Source organism: Notamacropus eugenii, chromosome 2, assembly GCF_028372415.1.
Source record: "Notamacropus eugenii isolate mMacEug1 chromosome 2, mMacEug1.pri_v2, whole genome shotgun sequence".
Taxonomy (NCBI): Eukaryota; Metazoa; Chordata; class Mammalia; order Diprotodontia; family Macropodidae; genus Notamacropus; species Notamacropus eugenii.
Genome location: NC_092873.1, coordinates 217545553 through 217564579, shown reverse-complemented (window position 1 = coordinate 217564579; position 19027 = coordinate 217545553). Strand labels below are relative to the sequence as shown.

General features: G+C 36.1%; 1 protein-coding gene across 1 annotated transcript in view; it reads left to right on the top strand.

Moving 5' to 3' along the window:
- The window catches only part of MOXD1 (monooxygenase DBH like 1), a 118866-nt gene that overhangs the window by 62156 nt on the left and 37683 nt on the right, over positions 1 to 19027 (top strand). The window contains exons 6-7 of the mRNA XM_072643350.1: positions 11932 to 12111; positions 12642 to 12744. Coding sequence (XP_072499451.1) covers positions 11932 to 12111; positions 12642 to 12744 — 283 coding nt within the window. The remainder of the gene's footprint in view (positions 1 to 11931; positions 12112 to 12641; positions 12745 to 19027) is intronic.

Sequence of the window (19027 nt, the reverse complement as noted above, 5' to 3'; positions counted from 1 at the left end):
AAGTGACACCAGTCAACACAGGGGTAAACAATTTAGAACAACTTCATCAAATAGATTATAATTCTAAGGATCCATGCCCAGTAGTGGGGAGGGATTACTTAGATGCATAGTCCTGAGGCAAATGGAAAGGGAGAGAGGATGCTTTGACATCCCAAGGACAGGTGATTAGAGGATAACAATAAAAGGATAGAATTGGGACCTGCACATTGGGGTTATAGAGATACCTTCTTCATTAGTTATTATTTCTGTGGACATGATTCTTTATAAAAAGATACTTTTTTTTAAAGGAGAGAGATGAAAAAGTAGAGGAAAATATTTAGTAGTCCTAATAGGTCATCTGGTCAGAAGCAACAGCAAATCTTTTGCCCCTCAGAATCTCTAAGTGATGTGATGACCAGAGAAAGAACAGGAAGAAATGTAATTGCTAATCCCACAAATGGGACATTAATTTTATCATATGTATAGTACCTAAAAGGAGGAATGAGTAAGTAGATAGAACTGTAACAACTTTTCTTGTAAAGTGAAATGACAAATCTATGTCATTGAAATTAAGAAAATGATGGGTTGGGTAAGGAAACTGGGATGATTCAGTACATTACTCTTGTCTGAACTTGGAAAGGGAAGAACTAAAAAAAGAATGATAAATAGAATAGCAATAAAAAAAGAAAATTGAAGTTTGGCAGTGTTATGGAGTATAGCATAAGAAAAATAAATCTCAGAGACTGTGCAAACTCAGAGAGGAGGAAAACTAACATAAAAAAGTTAAGTGGAAGGAAACAAAAACATAACAACTATAACTATAAATGTGAATGGATTCATCTCCCCAATGGAAAAAATAATGTAGAAGAATGGATAAACCCCCAACAACGTTCACATACATGAAAATATACATATTCATGCACTGTAGAAATGAATGGACAAAACAAAATTTATTATGTTTCAAGTGACTTCAAAAAACAAGATTTTCAGATAAGATGATAAAACTGACAACTTTGAAAGGAAAATATGTTATAAAGACATGCTAAACAACATGTAACATATAATACATATAGTACACATTTTACAGGTGTGTGTGCATAAACACATATATAGTCATATGTACCTTGCAAATGTCATGACATACAAGTTCTAGAAACATAAAAACTTAGGATTTCAAATATCCATAGATAGTAATACATTAATTGTAGGAGTTTCTAGTATTATTATCCCCAAGTTGTGTAAATCCAAAATAAAAATTAAAAAAAGAAAACAATGTTGAATAGATTGCTCAGAAACTTAAATCTAAAAGACTTATGGTTATTTCTTACTGAGAATATTAGAAAAATATACATTTTTCACATCCCTGATAATCTTAGAAAATTGAACAGACAAAAGCAAATACAGAAAAAAATCATATTTTTGTAGACCATAATGCAATAAAACTTGTAAATGAAAGAAATATTGACAAGAGATTCATCCTTAATGAATGTTCAATAAAATGTCCTGAATAATGCATTTATGAAAAAACAAATCATAGCAAGAATAAATTGTTCCATTAATGGTAATCACAAGAAAACATCAGAACTAATGTGATACTGAGAAAATAGTTATTAAAGGTAAATTTCTATCTCTGAAAAATTATGTTAACAAAATAGGAAGATTAAAGAACTAAACTTGCAGTTAAAGATACCTAAAAAATAAATTACCAACACTGAAACAAAACAATAAAACTGTCTTAATTCATTTCAACAAAGATCAACAAAGAAAATCAGAGAACTAGATAACCTTGAAAAAAGTTAAAAATCCCCATAAACCAATAAACACAACTAAGAACAATTTTTTGTTTTTTGTAAAAGCTAACTTCCGGCCTGAAGCTCCACAGGCTCCAGCTGGAGGACCTGCATGACAGCAAGTAACTTATTTCAATAACTGGTGGGGGGTTGTTTTTTTATGAGACAAAATTGTCAGATCCTTGATCCTTTGAGAGGAAAGTGGATCAACATTACTGTGTCCAGAGTTCAAGAGCATAAACTTAGAGCATTTCTGAAGTCAAAGTTAAAAATACAAAAAGAAAACAGATCTAGGGAAATAGACAATGGAATGTCTCAATCCTGGAACAACAGGTCCTAAGCCAAGGATATCCATATAGAGTTAGGTCAGAAAAACAGTGCTTGGTTGGGATAGTGAGGGGATTCAATGTATCTGAAATCTGTCTCAACAAATTGTTTCTTAGCCTGTGGTACAACTTGTTATGGCTTGCTTTCTACACCCTCTCTCTTCTCGTAGCTGAAGGCAACAGCTGATCTGAGTTCTGAAATAAAGAACCTGCAAATTTTAACATATGACATTTCGCAGGATATATGTATATTACTGGGGACAACTATTTGACTATTTGACATTAACTAAGGGAACAAATGTTTAATTTTAACTTTAGACATCAGAAATTGAAACTGTTTAATTTTAGGCAACAGAAAATTGATGGAGAGATATTTTTTGGTATTCCATGAACTGAAATCACTCTGACATACGAGTTACTTAGTATGCCAACTCATGTGATCAAATGAAGTACAAATGAGATCCAAGACTATACATACATATACATATATACACATATATTCATAAAGAAGTTTGAATTGAGATGAAAACTATATTCTAATTGAATACTGAATTCAAATAATTTCAACTAAATTCAGCAAACATTTAAGCTTTTACGATGTCTAAAACATTGTGCTAAGCGCTTGGGATACAAAAACAAAGAAACAAAAAACAGTCCCTTCTCTCAAATTGTTTATATTTTACTGGGATCGTATGGCTACAATAAATATAAGTTATATACAAATACATAGTAGTCCAAGATGAGGAGAAATAATAGTAACCACTGGGGTTAGGAAAAACCAATAGAGGAGAAGGCACTTGAGCTATGCTTTGAAGATAACTCAAGATTCTACAAGTTAGAGGTGACGAAATGTATTGCTGCCATCAGTGACAAAATTAAGGGGTGAAATGTCATTTATGAGGAAGAGCTAGCAGAAAGTTTGGTTGGAATAAAAAGTTCAGGGAGGAGGGTAATATAAAATAATACTGAAAAAATGTAGAAAGTATTCAGTTTGTGCAAGACTTTAAATGTCAGGACAAAGATTTATATTTTATCCTAGAGGCCCTAGGAAACTATTGAAAATTTTTGAGTAGAAATTGACATGGACCGATCTGTTTTAGGAATATCAATTTGCCAGTTGTATCAAGGTTAGAGACCGTAGAGGAAGAAATTAGGGAAAGTAATTAACAACTATTGTCATCGTCCTGGCCCATTAAATTGTAAGCTCCTTTAAGGAAGAGGTTGTCTTTTGCCTCTTTTTGTGTCTCCAGAGCTTAGCACGGTGCCTGGCACATTATAAGTGATTAATAAATATTTATCGATTGGTGCCTGATCTAGGGTAGAGTTTATGCCAGTGAAGATGGATTAAAAAGATGTTGTGAAAGTTGAATTGATAAGACTTGACAACTGATTGTTTTGATAGAGAGGAAAGAGTAGGGAATAGTAGGGAACCTGAGTGAGTGGAAAGAATGTCATTTTATCAGTGGAAATGGGGAGATTTGGCAAAGGGATGAAGAAATGAAAAGGAAATAAAAAACAAATCTTGAACTAAAAAAAAAATCAATCAAACAATTATTTATTAAGTGGATACTCTACGAGGTTTTGTTTTCATGTAAGTACAAAAGAAAACCCAGAAACAATCCCTTCCAAAGGAGTTTACATTCATCAAGGCTGGGATGGTGTAGAGGTAGGAGACATAAGTAAATAAACATGTATATATAGCATATATATATATGTATACACACACACACATATACACACACACCATAATAAAGTGATTAAATATCAACAAATACAAAGCAGTAAAGTACAAGGTAGTTTGGGATGGTGGATACTAGGAATTGGGAATATCAGAAAAATGCTTGTACTGCAGATGATGTTTGAACTGAATTTTCAAGGAAGGAAGAGACTCAGTGAAATAGAAGTAAAAAGGTAGTGCATTCGGGAAAGGTGGGACGGCCAATGCAAAGGCACAGAGAAGAAGGTGTTGTGTGTGATGGCCAGTTTGGATGAACTGAAGAATGTGTTTGGGGAAGCAACAAAACTAGAAAGATAGGTTGAAGCCAGTTTGTGTGTGGCTTGGAAAGCTAAACAGAAAAGTTAATATTTTATTCTAGAGGCAAGAGAGAGCCACTGGAATTGTTTGAGTAAGAGAGTCACATGGTCTGATGAACATTTAGGGAAAATGACTTTGGCAGCATGGTGTAGGATGGATTGGAGTGGCAAGAGACTGGAGGCAAGGAGACCAGGTAAGAGGCTCAATAATCTAGAGGAAAGGTAATGAAGGCTTGAATTTAGGTTACAGCTTTGTGAGTAAGGAGGAGTAGAAGATGAAACAAGTTGTTAAGGAAAGAATGGCAAGACTTGGCAGTTGATTAAATATACAGTTCAATTTGGAAAAGGGGGTGCTGATAAGAAAAGGAGGAAAGGAATAAGAAAAAAGGAGGAAAATTATGTCTAATTGAAGATTCCACCCACCTCCACCCAACTTTCACTTAAAATGTTAATTTATTGAGATGGAAGTTGTTTTAGGAGAACTGTGTTCTACTCAAGTTTCAACAAGCAAGGGTTATATTTTACATGGGCTGGCTGGGAAAAGTAATTGGAAAGGAAGTTGCATAGAAAAGTTGTAAATGCCTTCCTATTTTTCCCCAGTGTTTACTATACAAGGGCAAGTCAAGGATGATAGTTTTTCTTTCATCCAAAATTTGGAATCTAAATAAAATGCACATTTTTTAAAAGAAACAAAATCATTTTAAATAAGTTTAAACAAGCCTTTATTGTGCAAGAAAATGACACTTTCTTCTTGCATAAATCTCTTGTTTTCATGTGAAAACTGTTTCAGTAAAGCTCATGCCACAGATGCAAGTTTGCACGTTTTAAAGCTGTTTGTGAAAGCCTACGCGGGGGTGAGAGGGATGAACAAAACATGCTTGTTTCAGTAAGTGTTATTGTTTAGGTAACTGATGACTTGAAGTCCACAAAAGGATGTGGATTCCTAACTTTGGTGATGTCCCATGGTTTTCAAGAGGAGTTCTTTTTGAAGTAATGACCATGCACACAGCAGGTGCTGAGGCACTGAACAGCAGGCAGGCACTTTCTATGTTTTGACAAGGGTGCCCTTCGTTCAGTAGCAGAGACAGAAGAAGCATTTCCCATAACCCTTTCTACAGTATGCATTCTGAAAATATTTATTGGTTCTAAGTTTGGAGGAATTCTCACTGCCCTTTGATGTCTTGAGTTTGTCCCAGGGTGCATAGTTCAAGCTGAAGAGTCAGCATGGCATTATTTCAGGCTTAAGTGCTCTTTGGTAGCTTAGTTTATGACCAATATTAAGCTTATCCTATGGTTGGATAGCTGTTCTTGTGAATGCTGTGGTGGTATTAGAGTTTGCGTGAGATTAGGTAGTACAAATATTCTAACCATATTGTATTGGTTGGGGAAGGGGGCAGGGGAAAGAAACCCAGTTTATTTCTTATTCAACTGCATATTGAGTGGATGGCCCTTATAGCCAAAACAGCTTGGGCCTGGCAGCACACTCAATCTGGTATAAAAGAAAGAGCATTGACGTATTGGTCAGTAGGTCAGTTACTATTTACTAATCTTCTACTATGTGCTAGACACTGGGGATACAGAGAAAGAAATCCAAAGGCCTGTGCATCATTGGACAAAGGTTTTCATCTATCTGGTCTCATACAAGAAAATGAATAGGTTGTGCTAGTTGACCTATCAAGGCTCTTCCAGGTTTCATGATATGTGACATAGCTGGCTACCAACCTCTTCCCAGCATTCGGTGTGTATTATATTCCCCATTTTTTCTTTTTTGCCCTTGAACACCTGCCACTTCCCTTGTCTTCTGCTAGTCAACCAGTCACATTAGTATTTAGGCCTTCGTGAGTGTCCTGAGGTAGATAAGACAGCTAGGATACACATTTCAATCCATCTCTCATCCCTGTATCTTTGAATGGTCTGTCGTCTGGGCCTGGAAGGTAATTCTTTCTCCTCATTTCTCCCTCTTCAAAGCCCTTGTTCTTTGAAAGCTCAGCTCAAACAACCTTCTCTATGAAGCTTTTCCTACTATTCCCAGATGCTAGAGCCCCCCTGTCTGAAGTAACTTTGAATTTATTTTGCTTGCATCTATTTATGTACACATTGTCTCTTCCTATTTCTATTTGAGGGCAAGGACTCTTTCATTTTTATCTCTGTAGCCCTGCCATCTGGCCTGGGCACAGAGAGTAACAAATACTTGTTGGTGTTTAATTGATATTAAAGAACACTGGTGGAGTAAAAAAAATAAGTCCTACCAGAGTGGTCTTAACTGGCTTCAGGGAAGGACACTTACTGAAAGAAGACATGGGAAAAATGTGGATGCAGAGAATATCTTACCTTCTGTTGGTCGTGTTCACCTCATGGCCTCTTTCTTCTTCTATCTCATTTCTCTCTGCTATTTCTCAGCCTCGGCTTCTTGGTTATCAGTATTTTTTAACCATTACCTTGTACTCAGTGGGGTGTTTTTATTGTATAATACATGCTAAAGCATGTCTTAAGTGACATTCTAATGACCTCTAGCATTAATTTCTTCTTTGCCTTTCCTGGGATCATTACCATCATTTTACCATAAGACAGAAACAAAACAGCTTTTATCTACTTCCTTAGCAGAGAGTAATCTGAAGGGTGACAAAGACTTAAACTATGCAAACTCTCCCCAAAACAATGGTTTCATGCTTCTGTAGAAGATCCTCCTCTGACTTTTTAAAAATTTTTCTTTTGCTTTTCCTCTGGGGTGCATTTGTCAAACTGAGGGTTTTTTATTATTGTTATTATTATTTTGTTTTGTTTTTCTGTTCCTATTACTAACAGCCAACAACTCAGTTAGACAAGACTTCCTGTAGTCTGTAATCACCCTGAAGGCATATATGAAGATTGGGGTGGGAGCCAAGACCTACTATTACACCCACACATGCACACCTCCCTGCCCTGGGATTAAATAACTAATTCAACAAAAATTCTTTCCTTTTTTCCCTCCGTCCTTCATCTCTCCTTCCCCTCCTTTCCCTTTGCTCTGTCCTTTCCTCCTTCCCTTCCTTTCTTCCTCCCTCTCTCCCTCTTTCCCTTCCTTCCTTCTTTTCTCCTTTTCTCCCCTTTCTCCCTGTTTTCCTCCCATTTGTCCTTGCTTTTCTCCCATTTCTCCCTCCATTCCTTCCTTCCTTCCTTCCTTTCTTTCCCCCATCATGTAGATATGTCAAGGAAAAATGGGATAGTCTTTTCTGGCATCAGAATACCAATTCGCTTTTAGTTGCATACTTTTTTATTATCATAACTTTCATTATTCTTTGCAAGATTTTGAAGAATTCATCTCATCCAACCAACTATTGGTATTCCTTCTTTATAGTGATATTTTATTCAGCATAATCTCATAGATAGATCAGTGGACTTTAAATAATGAAGATAGGCTAAAAATGCACCCTTACCACTAACAGTTATGTGACCCCAGGCAAGTCACTTAGTTTTTCCAAGCCTCAATTTCCCCATCTTTAAAAAGCAGATAATAATATTTATTCATAAGACCTACCTCCAAAAGTTGTTGTGAGAAGCAAATGAGTTATTGCTATATAAATGTCAGGGATTATTATATCTTTCATCCTATCTTATTTGATGAATTAAGAAAAAAATGACTGAAAAAGTTGATAGATTACTATTATGCTTTTATGGTTAAAGATTTTAGGATTATTTCACGTTTCAATGACTACTTTTTTGTAACTGAGTAAAAGTATTAGGATGAAAGCATCTTTGGGATAATTTCAATGGCAAACAAGATGGTGGGGATGATTATGATGGTCAAATGAGGTAATAAATGGAAAATAAATGTTAAATTACTATAGACATACTAAATAATATGAGTTATTACAATTTAATATCCATAATTAATATGTCCCTCCACCCTAGGAGTCTACCTGCTGGATACTTTACTTTCCCTTTTTCTATACTACAATGGAACCATCTCTTAATAACTGTATTTTTATATAGTTTATATAGTTTTTACCATAAAAAAGTTCTTATTCTTTGCCCTGTAGAGAGTCCCATTTCTTTCTTCCAGTGCCTTTTCTTGTCCTACATTTTGGCCTCCTACAAAACTCTTTACTTGTTTTTCTTTAAATTATTATTAAACTCCCAAATATTTGTCTATAAATTGTGTCATTTTCTTCTTTGGTTTCTCTTCTATGGATTATGAGCACTCAGGAACTGTGACTCTTCCCTCTTCTACCTCAAATTTGTTCCAGACTTGAAATTTTTATATAGGGACTTATGCTGTCAAAATTCTCCTCACCAATGTATGTTAACACCTCAACTATAACTATTCAATCTTTTAGAACTGCCCAGAGAATTGAAAAGGCAACTAGATGGTGTAGTGGATAGAGCGCCAGGCCTGGAGTCAGGGAGACTCATCTTCCTGAGTTCAAATCTGGCTTTAGATACTTCCTAGCTGTGAGACCCTGGACAATTCACTTAACTCTGTTTGTCTCAATTTCCTTATATATAAAATGAGCTGGAGAAGGAAAGGGCAAACCACTCTAGTATCTTTTCCAAGATAACCTGAAATGCGCTCATAAAGAATCTTGAATCTAGCTCTTCCTAAACCCGAGTCCCTTTATCTACTTCACTATGCTGCCTTTTCTGAGTGATGATAAAAAATGACCCTTGGCCTCATGATTCCAAACACAAATGATAACATGAGTTTTATATATGTATATGTGTATATGTGCATATGTGTGTATGTGCTGATGACTGTGGAAGACAGTGAGGTCAATGACTTCACATATAACTGCCTCACTTATATCCAATTTATGTACTAATCAAAAGACATTACCATACCATGTTACTATTTTCACCTATCTGGAAGTACTGTGGCAACAGGCAAATGATGAAGCAATAGGTCAACCCTGCACACAGGCAGCCCAGGCCATGGAATCATCTTCTCACTGGAAGCAGCAGTGGGATTTGGCAACCCCGTGGGTGTTTGAGCAGCCTTTTAAGGACTGCACTGCTCACTTCCTAGTGTGAGGAAGGGTCTAGAAAAGGTGCCCTAAAAATTGTCTACTTTACCCAACCCTGACCTACTTACCGAGGCAGGCGAGAATCCCATCTTGTGGTCAAAATGCACACAAAAAATGTACAAAAACTTATGGAAAGATGATTTCACTTATCATTGGTACAGGAAATATAGGCAGGCTTATGGAGAACACAAAATCCAGTAGACCTGGAAGACAGATCCAGCTCTTGTTACAAGAGAACTTAGTAGGTGTTGCATCCAAATAACAGCCCTGAGTGAAAGAAAAAAGCTGGCAAATTAAGGCTATTGAAGTCAAAGCTGGACATACGTTACTCTGAAGAGACTGCAGTCAAGGGGAACACTGTGAAGCTGGCGTAGGTTTTGCAATCAAAACTAATCTAGTCAACAAGCTTGTGTGCCTACAAAAAGGAGTGAATGACAGACCTATCACAAAGCAATTGCTACTTGCAGGAAAGTATCATGCCACCACTATCAATGCATATGCTGTCACCATGATGAACTCTGATGAAGTCAAAGAACAATTTTATGAATTTTATGACCTGGAGACCTTATCATCAATGTGCTGAAAGAGGATAAGTTTATAATTCTGGGTGACTTTAATGCAAGAGGAGGCATAGACTGCCAGTCATGGCAAGGAGTCCTTGGGAAGAATGGAGCTGAAAACAGCAACAGCAATGGACACTTAAAACTGAAGACTTGTGCATCTCATGACGTCATCACCAACACTGTCTTCCATCTACCTAAATACAATAAAACCATGTGGATACATCTTTGCAGCAAACATTGGCATTTCATAGACAAGGTCATTATAAGGAGAAGAGACAGATGTGAAATGTGACAAAGGCAATGTGTGGCACAGAGTACTGGACTGATCATAGACTTATCCTTTCCATTCCAAATACTTGCATTCAAGAAAAACAGTGGTCCCAAGTAAGATGACCACCAGAAAATTTAATGATAATAGATAAGAGCACTTCTCCATGCACGAACAGTTTGTTGCTAACTTGTCATGCCTGCATCAAAGAAGGTACTGTGCTCTATGAGCAAAGCAGAATTGCAGTAGGTCAAAAGAAACATGAGACGCACAAATTCAGAGACATCACTACTCCAAGTGTTCACATGGACTATTTGTGCCCTACCTGTAATGATCTTGATCAGCCACAGTTAGACATACTCTACCTTGACTCCAACAGAGTGATGTCATTTTGATCCTCTTTGAGAACAAAGGATAGCAGTCAACCAACAATATATACTTGAATGAAAGCCTTTGTGCAAATGTCATTTTATGTTTGCTGTCTAAATGTTTATTTGTGAGCAAGCTAGAGAGTAACTTGGAGAATAACAATTGAATTAACAATTTAAAGTAAAATTCAGTCTCATGACTCAAGCCAGAGATGTAACCACGTGGATTTTGTTCTCTGTCCTCTTTTTGTCCTTGCTGAGTCCTATGCAAAAAAGAATCCTTGGGAAACTGGGAAACCCCATTGGCTTGCTACTAAGCATCTTCTATATGTTTAACCCCACTTACAAGTATGCATCTGTTTTTGTTAACATAAGTACCAGAATCAAATATAGATATATAATGGATCAATTATAGTGGTCTGGGACATTCTCTCCCTCCTCCCCTTGTGCTTCTTATGTATTTTCCTCATTGCAGGACTCTGGAAAAGTAAGTATGGTATGTCAGCATTTCCTATAGGTATCTGAATGTGATTGACAAGTCAGATCCTATCACGCTCTGGGGCTGGGACATAGAGTACATGAGGGGCAAGTTCTGAGTAGTACTGACATGTTCTGCCAATTTGAACTAAAAACTACATATTTAATCCTCTGGCATAAGGATTAATACCTAACACTTGAAAATAATAACCCATCGTGGGCATGTTAAATGGCATTAAGACCAATATTTAGACCTGATTCTTTCTTTCTGGATTTTATTCTAATACTATTAATCTTAACACTGACTTGTTAAGTCATAGAGACACTGTTAGTGCTTGAGGAAAAATTAAAAAAATGGTTGTCTACATTCTAGCATGAAGAGTTGTTATCATTGTGTCATTATCATCACCATCATATCCAATGCCAAATTCCTTGTGCATCAGGGTAGCTAGGTGGTACAGTGGATAGAGCACCAGTGCAGGAGTCAGGAGGACCTGAGTTCAAATCTCACCTCAGACACTTGGCACTCACTAGTTGTGTAACCTTGGGCAAGTCACAACCCCAATTACCTCATCCTGGGTCATTTCCAGTCATCCTGTTGAATATCTGGATGAATAATCTGGATTCAGATGACTCTGGAGGAGAAGTGAGGCTGGTGACCTGCACAGTCCTCCCTCACTCAAAACAAAGTCAAGTGCAAGTCATGTCATCATTTCTCTGATGGCATGGTCTTGGCAACGAAGGATGAACACACCTTGTGCATTACATAGTAGCTCACATTTCTATGGCATTTTAAAGTTTAAAAGGCACTCTCCTTGCAACAAGTATGTGGGGGTAGGGATTGTAAATGTTCTTGTCTTTATTTTACAAATGAAGACACTGACCCTCAGAGAAGTGATTTTCCCATTGTCACACAATAGAAGCCTACTGGCGTGAACCAAGGTCTCCTCAGTCTAAATCCAATGCTCATTTCAGCATCCCACATAGACAAATAACCGCATTATAGTTCAGTATAATATTACTTAAAAACAAAGTCACAATGTTTGTATCCTTTGGATATCTGTACCATTTGCTTGTGTTTTGTTAAAATTATTCTATTTCACAGCCCCATTTTCCTTTCCTACAGGTTGAACCAGTAATACAGAAAGGGCATGAGAGCCTAATACACCACATTCTCCTCTACCACTGCAGTAACAATTTTAATGAGAGTGTTTTGGATTATGGCCATGAATGCTATCATCCCAACATGCCAGATGCTTTCCTGACCTGTGAGACTGTGGTCTTTGCTTGGGCTATTGGTGGAGAGGTAGGATTAATAATTAAAGAGCCTCCAATTTGTCATCAATGTGTAAACTACTTTCTGCATCTCTAAGGAATGATGTGTGAGCCCATTTGGCTTTGAGAATCAATGTACAGAATTGAAAGAGAGCTAGGTGTTGCTGATAGGAAGACCTAGGTATACATCCTACTTATTCCTCATAGAAGCTAGGTCACATTGGGCAAGTTACTTAACCTCTCATTTCTCCTGGACAATTATCTAAAACATTAAGTAGCAAAATAGTTGCAGTTGAGTTTCCTCACTCAGAATTATCTACATTATTAAAATAATAGTCCCTGATACCCACCCCTTAAAGAAATAAATGAACCAAAATGATTTTCTTCTCTCCTTTACCCATAAAAAATAGTCATTTTTTACCAAGTCATTTAATTTTGTTTTTATGGTTTTAAATATTTGATAATTCTGGAATTTCCTTGAAAATTGAAAGTTTGTGAATTAAAATTAAAACTTTAAGTAGGGAACATGTTATAGTGATTTATATAAATCTCAATTCTTAGGGATTTTCATATCCTCCTCATGTTGGCTTGTCCTTGGGTACACCATTAGATCCCAACTATGTTCTTCTGGAAGTTCATTATGATAACCCAACATATCAGGAAGGTGAGTTTCCTTTTTTATATATTTTCCACTTCATGTTTATAAAAATGATATTTTCTGAATCTTCCAAAGACACTCACTAGGAACTCAGACTAAAGAACATGCTGTGCTTCCAGGAGAATTCTGTGAAATTGATTCGAATCTGTACATGCATGTATCCTGCAGTTCTGTTCTGGTGTGGAATATCACAGCTTATGCTTTGTGGCATACTACATATGTCTTCGAGGCATCCTTGTTCTGGAAAATGGAGTAAATATACAAATGATCATTTATTACATTGGAAAGTGGAAGTATTTGTGTCAACTCACATATCATTTCATCACACTTGGGGCAAAAATCATAAAGTGCCTTTAAGACTATCTTTGGAGCAGCTAGGTGGCACAGTCAATAGATTACAGGGTCTGGAGTCAGGAAGACTCATGTTCCTGATTTCCAATCTGGCTTCAGATACTTTATTAGCCCTGTGACCCTGGGCAAGAGACTTAGCCTGGTTTTCCTCAGTTTCCTCATTTATAAAATGAGTTGGAAGAAAATGGCAAACCACTCCAGTATCTTTGCCAAGAAAACTCCAAATGAGGTCATAAAGAATCTGACATCACTAAACAACAAAAGACTATCTTTAATCATTTAATTTACTTATGAAATCCATCAAGGATAATGAGGTACGTAGAGAGTTTTGTTTTTGAATCAATATAAGTAGTACCTTAATGCTAACTGAAGAAAAAAAAGAAGAAAACGCACATTATATTGCCTTCAGCCTTAAACAAAAAAGGTGTAAAGATGCAGTGCCCTGACAAGAAGGCCAACTAAAAATCTGCTATAGCTATTTCTTCTGCTGGCTTTTTCATACTGAATCTATTTGCCATCCCTCTCTCCCAAAATGAACATGAGAAATTTAAAAACAAAGCTTCCCCAAAATAGGAAAAAAACTGTTTTAAATATCTTCCTGTTCATCCATTATGGGAAGAATGTTTCCCTTTAAGGAAAATGCCCTAGTGGCAGGAGCAGTAATATCAGTAATTGTACTACTTAACATTAGCACACAGCATGTATTGCATTCATATAGGGCTTTTAACTTCACAAAGAGCTTTCATAGCTATCGTCTTTTGCTCATTGGAACAATTCTTCATAAACAATATAAGTACTTTGCAAATTAGCAATTTGATATAAATAAATTCTTACCTTAAATAATACGTTTTGAATCGAAGGTTTATGCTACTATCTTTGTTTTCTTTACTATATTCATTTTACCATCAAAAATTAATGAAAAAGTGGAATAAACTTTTCTACCAGTTTAGGTGAAGCAAGAACTCAGACTTTTTAGTTTTGTTAATTTTTAGACATTCATCATTTTACTACTATTTGGAACATTTGCTATTTTACTTTTTAAATGTATTTTTCCAGGGATTTGAACTGTCCAAAACTTGGAGCCTTCACAGCTGCTGTGTGTCTGCAGGTCCCCTCCCCAGATAGGGGGCTCTGAATTCTGGGGATGCAGCTGTGGAAAGCTGGAAGCAACCTCCCCTAAAACACAGCTGTAACTGCACCCTCTGATTAGCCACATTTCTTGCCCTAAACCTGATGCCAAATAACGCAGCATTAGGGACTTCCTGTTGCAGTGATTCTGACTAACTAACTTCCTACCTTTTTCTTCTAAGAATTTTATACAGAGTGGTGGCTCTGTATATGAATAGGGTGAAGGAGTTTGTGCAAAAAGTAAAACACTTTGGAATTTTACCCCTATAGTGGCTGGTGGACTGTCTAAACCTTCCCATATGCAGGACTATGTGTTTCTCAGGAAAATGTTGTGAAAACTAATTCAGGAGAGATTTTTTTTTTCTGTCTTCAGAAGAATGCAAATCTCTGGTGGTAATTCTGTGGATCTTTGCCAGATTGTAGGTAACAGAAATGAATGTAGGGAAGTTCTAAAGTGGTCAGTTAGAACCACAACTGATGAGAACTGGTTGCAAACTAAACTGACCAGATCTATATTTGTCAGTAAGATTCCAAGGCCCCATTGATCTCTAATAGGAAATGACTAGAGCACTCACGTGAACTTTCACATAGAAAGATAATAAAAGGTACTAATGTATTATTAATTTGAAAATAATTTTGTTTAGCTAATAAATTATTGATTCAATTCACTACAGAATGCAATAGTGGCTAAAATACTTTCATTTCAAAAGGAATTAACAGTTTCTAAAATCATAAAACTAATAGCAAAACTCATTGGAACTACCAGTTAACCGGAATTTTCTGCACCTTCCTTTTATTATTTTAAAGATTTTTACTGATTCTCTTCTTATTATGTGTGTGTGTGTGTGTGTGTGTGTGTGTGTGTGTATCCTTAGCACCCAAATCAATAAGCATTTGCTTTTCCTCCCACCACCAAACTCCAAACTGAAGAAAAAACAAGACCCTTGTAACAAATATGCATAGTCAAAACAAATTTCCGCATTGGCCAAGTCCAAAATATATCCTATTCTGCTTCTTGGGGTAACTAGGTGGCACAGTGGATAGAGTACTGGAGTTCAAATGTGACCTCAGACACTTTCTAGCTGTGTGACCCTGGGCAAATCTTTTAACCTCTCTTATCCTAGGACCTATCTCACAGGGTTGCTGTCAAGTTCAGCAGCATTTATTACCCATTCACCAGTCACTGGTAAAAAAAAAAAAAAAAAAAGACAAAACCAGTCCCTTCCCTTAGCGAGGTCACAATTTAATGGAGGGGACGGGGAGGCATACTAACGACTATGTACAAACAATCTGATGGGGAGACAATATGCAAACTACAAACAAACAAAATGTATACAGGTCAAAATAAAGATAATTTCACAGGGAAGGCACTAACTTTAAAGAGGATAGGAAAAAGTTTACCAAAAGCAGGATTACAGCTAAAACTTGAGACTTGTTATAACAATCAAATGAGATAACGTTAAAGAATTTTACAAAGCTGAAAGCATTCTCATTACGCAGCTGTTATTGGCTAACTGTTGAGTCTTCCACCATTCTGTCAGAAGATGGGTAACACGCTCCATCACTGGTCCTCTAGAAAGCTCAAAAATTTTATCTTCATTTAAAGAGTAAAGAGACATGTCAGGTTTACACAGCTAAAGAGAAAAGATGGAGTTAGGGGATATTTTCTTCCTCTTGGGAATTTAGTGTAATCTTTCCAGTCAGTTGCTCAGTAGTTCAGGTTTTTCTTAACAATTTACTTTCTACTGCTGATTCGGGATTAAAAACTCTTCTTGTAGTCAATTATCAGGAAGGCTTCCCTAACTGATAGCGAAGGAGATCCCTTAGAGGTGAGATAAGAAAGCTAAAATAAGGAGGGTGCTTGTTTAAAATGCACAAACTGCAAAAGTTTTAATTAGAAATCAATAGTGAAAAATACAACCTAGGAAGGAAAGGCATTGCATTGATTTGATTTCTTGAATCTTTCCAGTTTATTTGTCTTTGCAATGTTGCTATTATTCAATGAATTATTCTCTAGGTTCTATTCACTCCAATCTGTATCAGTTCATACAAGTATTCCCACATTGTTCAGAAATTATGACTTTTTGTCATTTATTATAGCCTAATAGTATTATCTTTACATTCAGATAATACCAGATTTTTTTCAAATATCCTTTAATTGACACCCCTTCCTTTAGTTTCCAGTTCATTGCCACCACAAAAAAAAAAAAAAAGGAATTACCATAAATATTTTTGTATATATGGATCCTTTTTCCCTTTTTCAGATCTCTTTGGGATTTAAGCCTAGGTATAAGTTTAGTACTAGTATTTCTAGGTTGAAGGGTATGCACAGTTTAGGAACTTTGAGGGCATAATTCTAAATTGCTTTCCAGAATGACTAGACTAATTCATAGTTCTCCTAACTGTGCATTAATGTGTCTTTTCCTGCAGACCTGTTAACTTTTGTCATTTTCTTTTTTTCATCTTTGCAAATCTGATGGCTGTGAGATAGAACCTCTTTGATTTTCCTTTCTTGAAATGTTAGTAATTTGGAGTAGTATTTCATATAGCTGTTGAGAGCTTGGATTTCTTCCTTTGAAAATTCATCAATGACACCTTCCATTAAATCTCTCCCCCATCTCCCCCTCCACCTCCATCCTCACAACTACCCTGTAGTGCTATCTTTATAACAAATATCATAGCCAAGTTTTCTCACCTTCTCAGTCTTTGTTGAATCAGCATCCATATCGTGACACCTAATTGAGAGTACACCCCAAAGCTTTGCCTTGGGTCTTTTATATTCTTTCATTCTCTCTCTCTCTCTCTCTCTCTCTCTCTCTCTCTCTCTCTCTCTCTCTCTCTCTCTCTCTCTCTCTCTCTCTCTCTCTTCTCTCATTGGTCTCATCAGTCCCCATGGTTTTAATCATCTCTATACAGATGACTCCCAGATTTATCTATCTGCCCTAGACACTCTCCTGAGTTTCAGTACTGCATAACGATTAAACATTTCAGATTGGATGCCTCATAAATGTTTTAGACTCAACATGTTCAAAATAGAACTCTTTATCTTCACCATAAACCCATTCTCCTTTGAATTTTCCTATTTTTATCCCCAGAAAATAGTCATACAAAACAATAAGTACTTAACAAATAGTTGTTTGATTCATTGTTCAGTTCCTATAAATTTTACAAAGTTTCTCAGAATTCTTTGCATTAGCAACTTCTTGTAATAATATTCTATTTGATTTATAACTCATATTTTTAGCCAGTTCAATATTGAGGGGTATCTACTTTGCCACAATATAAACTCTGTGTGTGTGTGTGTGTGTGTGTGTGTGTGTCTGAGTCTGTGTGTCTTTTCTGTCTTTGATCTCCTTGGGAGTATAAACATAGTGATGGTATTACTGAGTCAAAAGATATGTAGAATTTTTAGAGACTTTTTAGTCACTAAATTGTTTTTAAGAATAATTGGATTGCAAGATTGTGGATTAAGGGCAGCCACCCAGCTGAATTCTCCCAACATTCCACTCCAAACAACTTTAAAATATCACCCCAAATCAAATTTTGGAGTGGCAGAGCCAATAAAAAGTCAGGGTGAGATTTTTTTCCCTGATATTACATTCAAATTTAATTGCGGACAAAAGAAACAGGCTTAACAGGATTAACTCTTTCAATCATCTGTCCTTTGCATTAGCAAAATATTACCCACCGAAATCTCAATGAAGTCAACAAGGATAAGATTTCCACTTTGCTACTGTTTGCAAATATGCTATATGGTGAACATCTGCATGATGTAAACAAATTAAAAATAAATGAACAATGCAGTGTTCCTGTTTTTATATAATACAGTAATAAGCTCACCTTTTAATAGGATTTAGGTATATCTTCTTAAAGTGGGATTCTACCTGAATACAAACTAGATACCAACATACAGAAGAGTGCATTTTAACAAGTTTAAATAAACTCCAGAATCGGTATCTTTGAGATTTGAATATGGTTTTTTCATTATGAAGAAATACTCCACTCCTCAGTTTTGTTTAAAATTGAATTGCAACTCCAGTCTTGCCATAAACAAAAAAATAAAATGTTATGTTATGTAACTTTTGAAAATGCTGATATTATAAAGACAGAAAAATATTATACCATATAACTTAGGGATTAAGAAAGAAGACAAGGTGGAAGTATGAATAAACATAAGACTAAAAGAAGGAGATTAAAGGATTGCTGTTTCTTTTGTTTTGTTGGGTTGTTTTGTTTTTTTTTTAGGTACAGAACTAGAGAGAGAATAGGGAGAACCAAACTCAGAAGAGTGAGAATTTGGGGGACCTGACCTTGGATATAGCCTAAATGGAAAAGTCTCAATTCAAAGAGAGAAGAAATGCCTCTTTTGGATCTTATCCTGAACTGCCTAACAGAGAGATTATATCAATGGAGTCACTGGGTTAGGGCCTCAAGAAGTAAACATCAATCTGATGAATTTGTCGGGTGGGTGAGAGGACTGCAACTTTAACCTAGAACTGGAAATCAGAAGTGAGGGGTGGAGTGGGGGAGAAGGAACACTGAAGATTCATAAGAGATTCTTCTTTGGGGAATTGAAAGAGTTCTAGCACACTGAGGATATAATTCCAGATTGTTGCTAATGTTTCTTAATTTATTGATTACTCTAAGAAGTGAGCTAATAAAAGTCAAGTATTTTTATTTTTTACTATCCTCTAGTTGGCAGACTGTTCCTTTATCCTTTTCTGAATATTGTTACATTTGCCCTTCTCCAATTTTATAGCACTGATCCATTTTCCACAATCTTTCAAATACTAACAGAGACTCAACAATC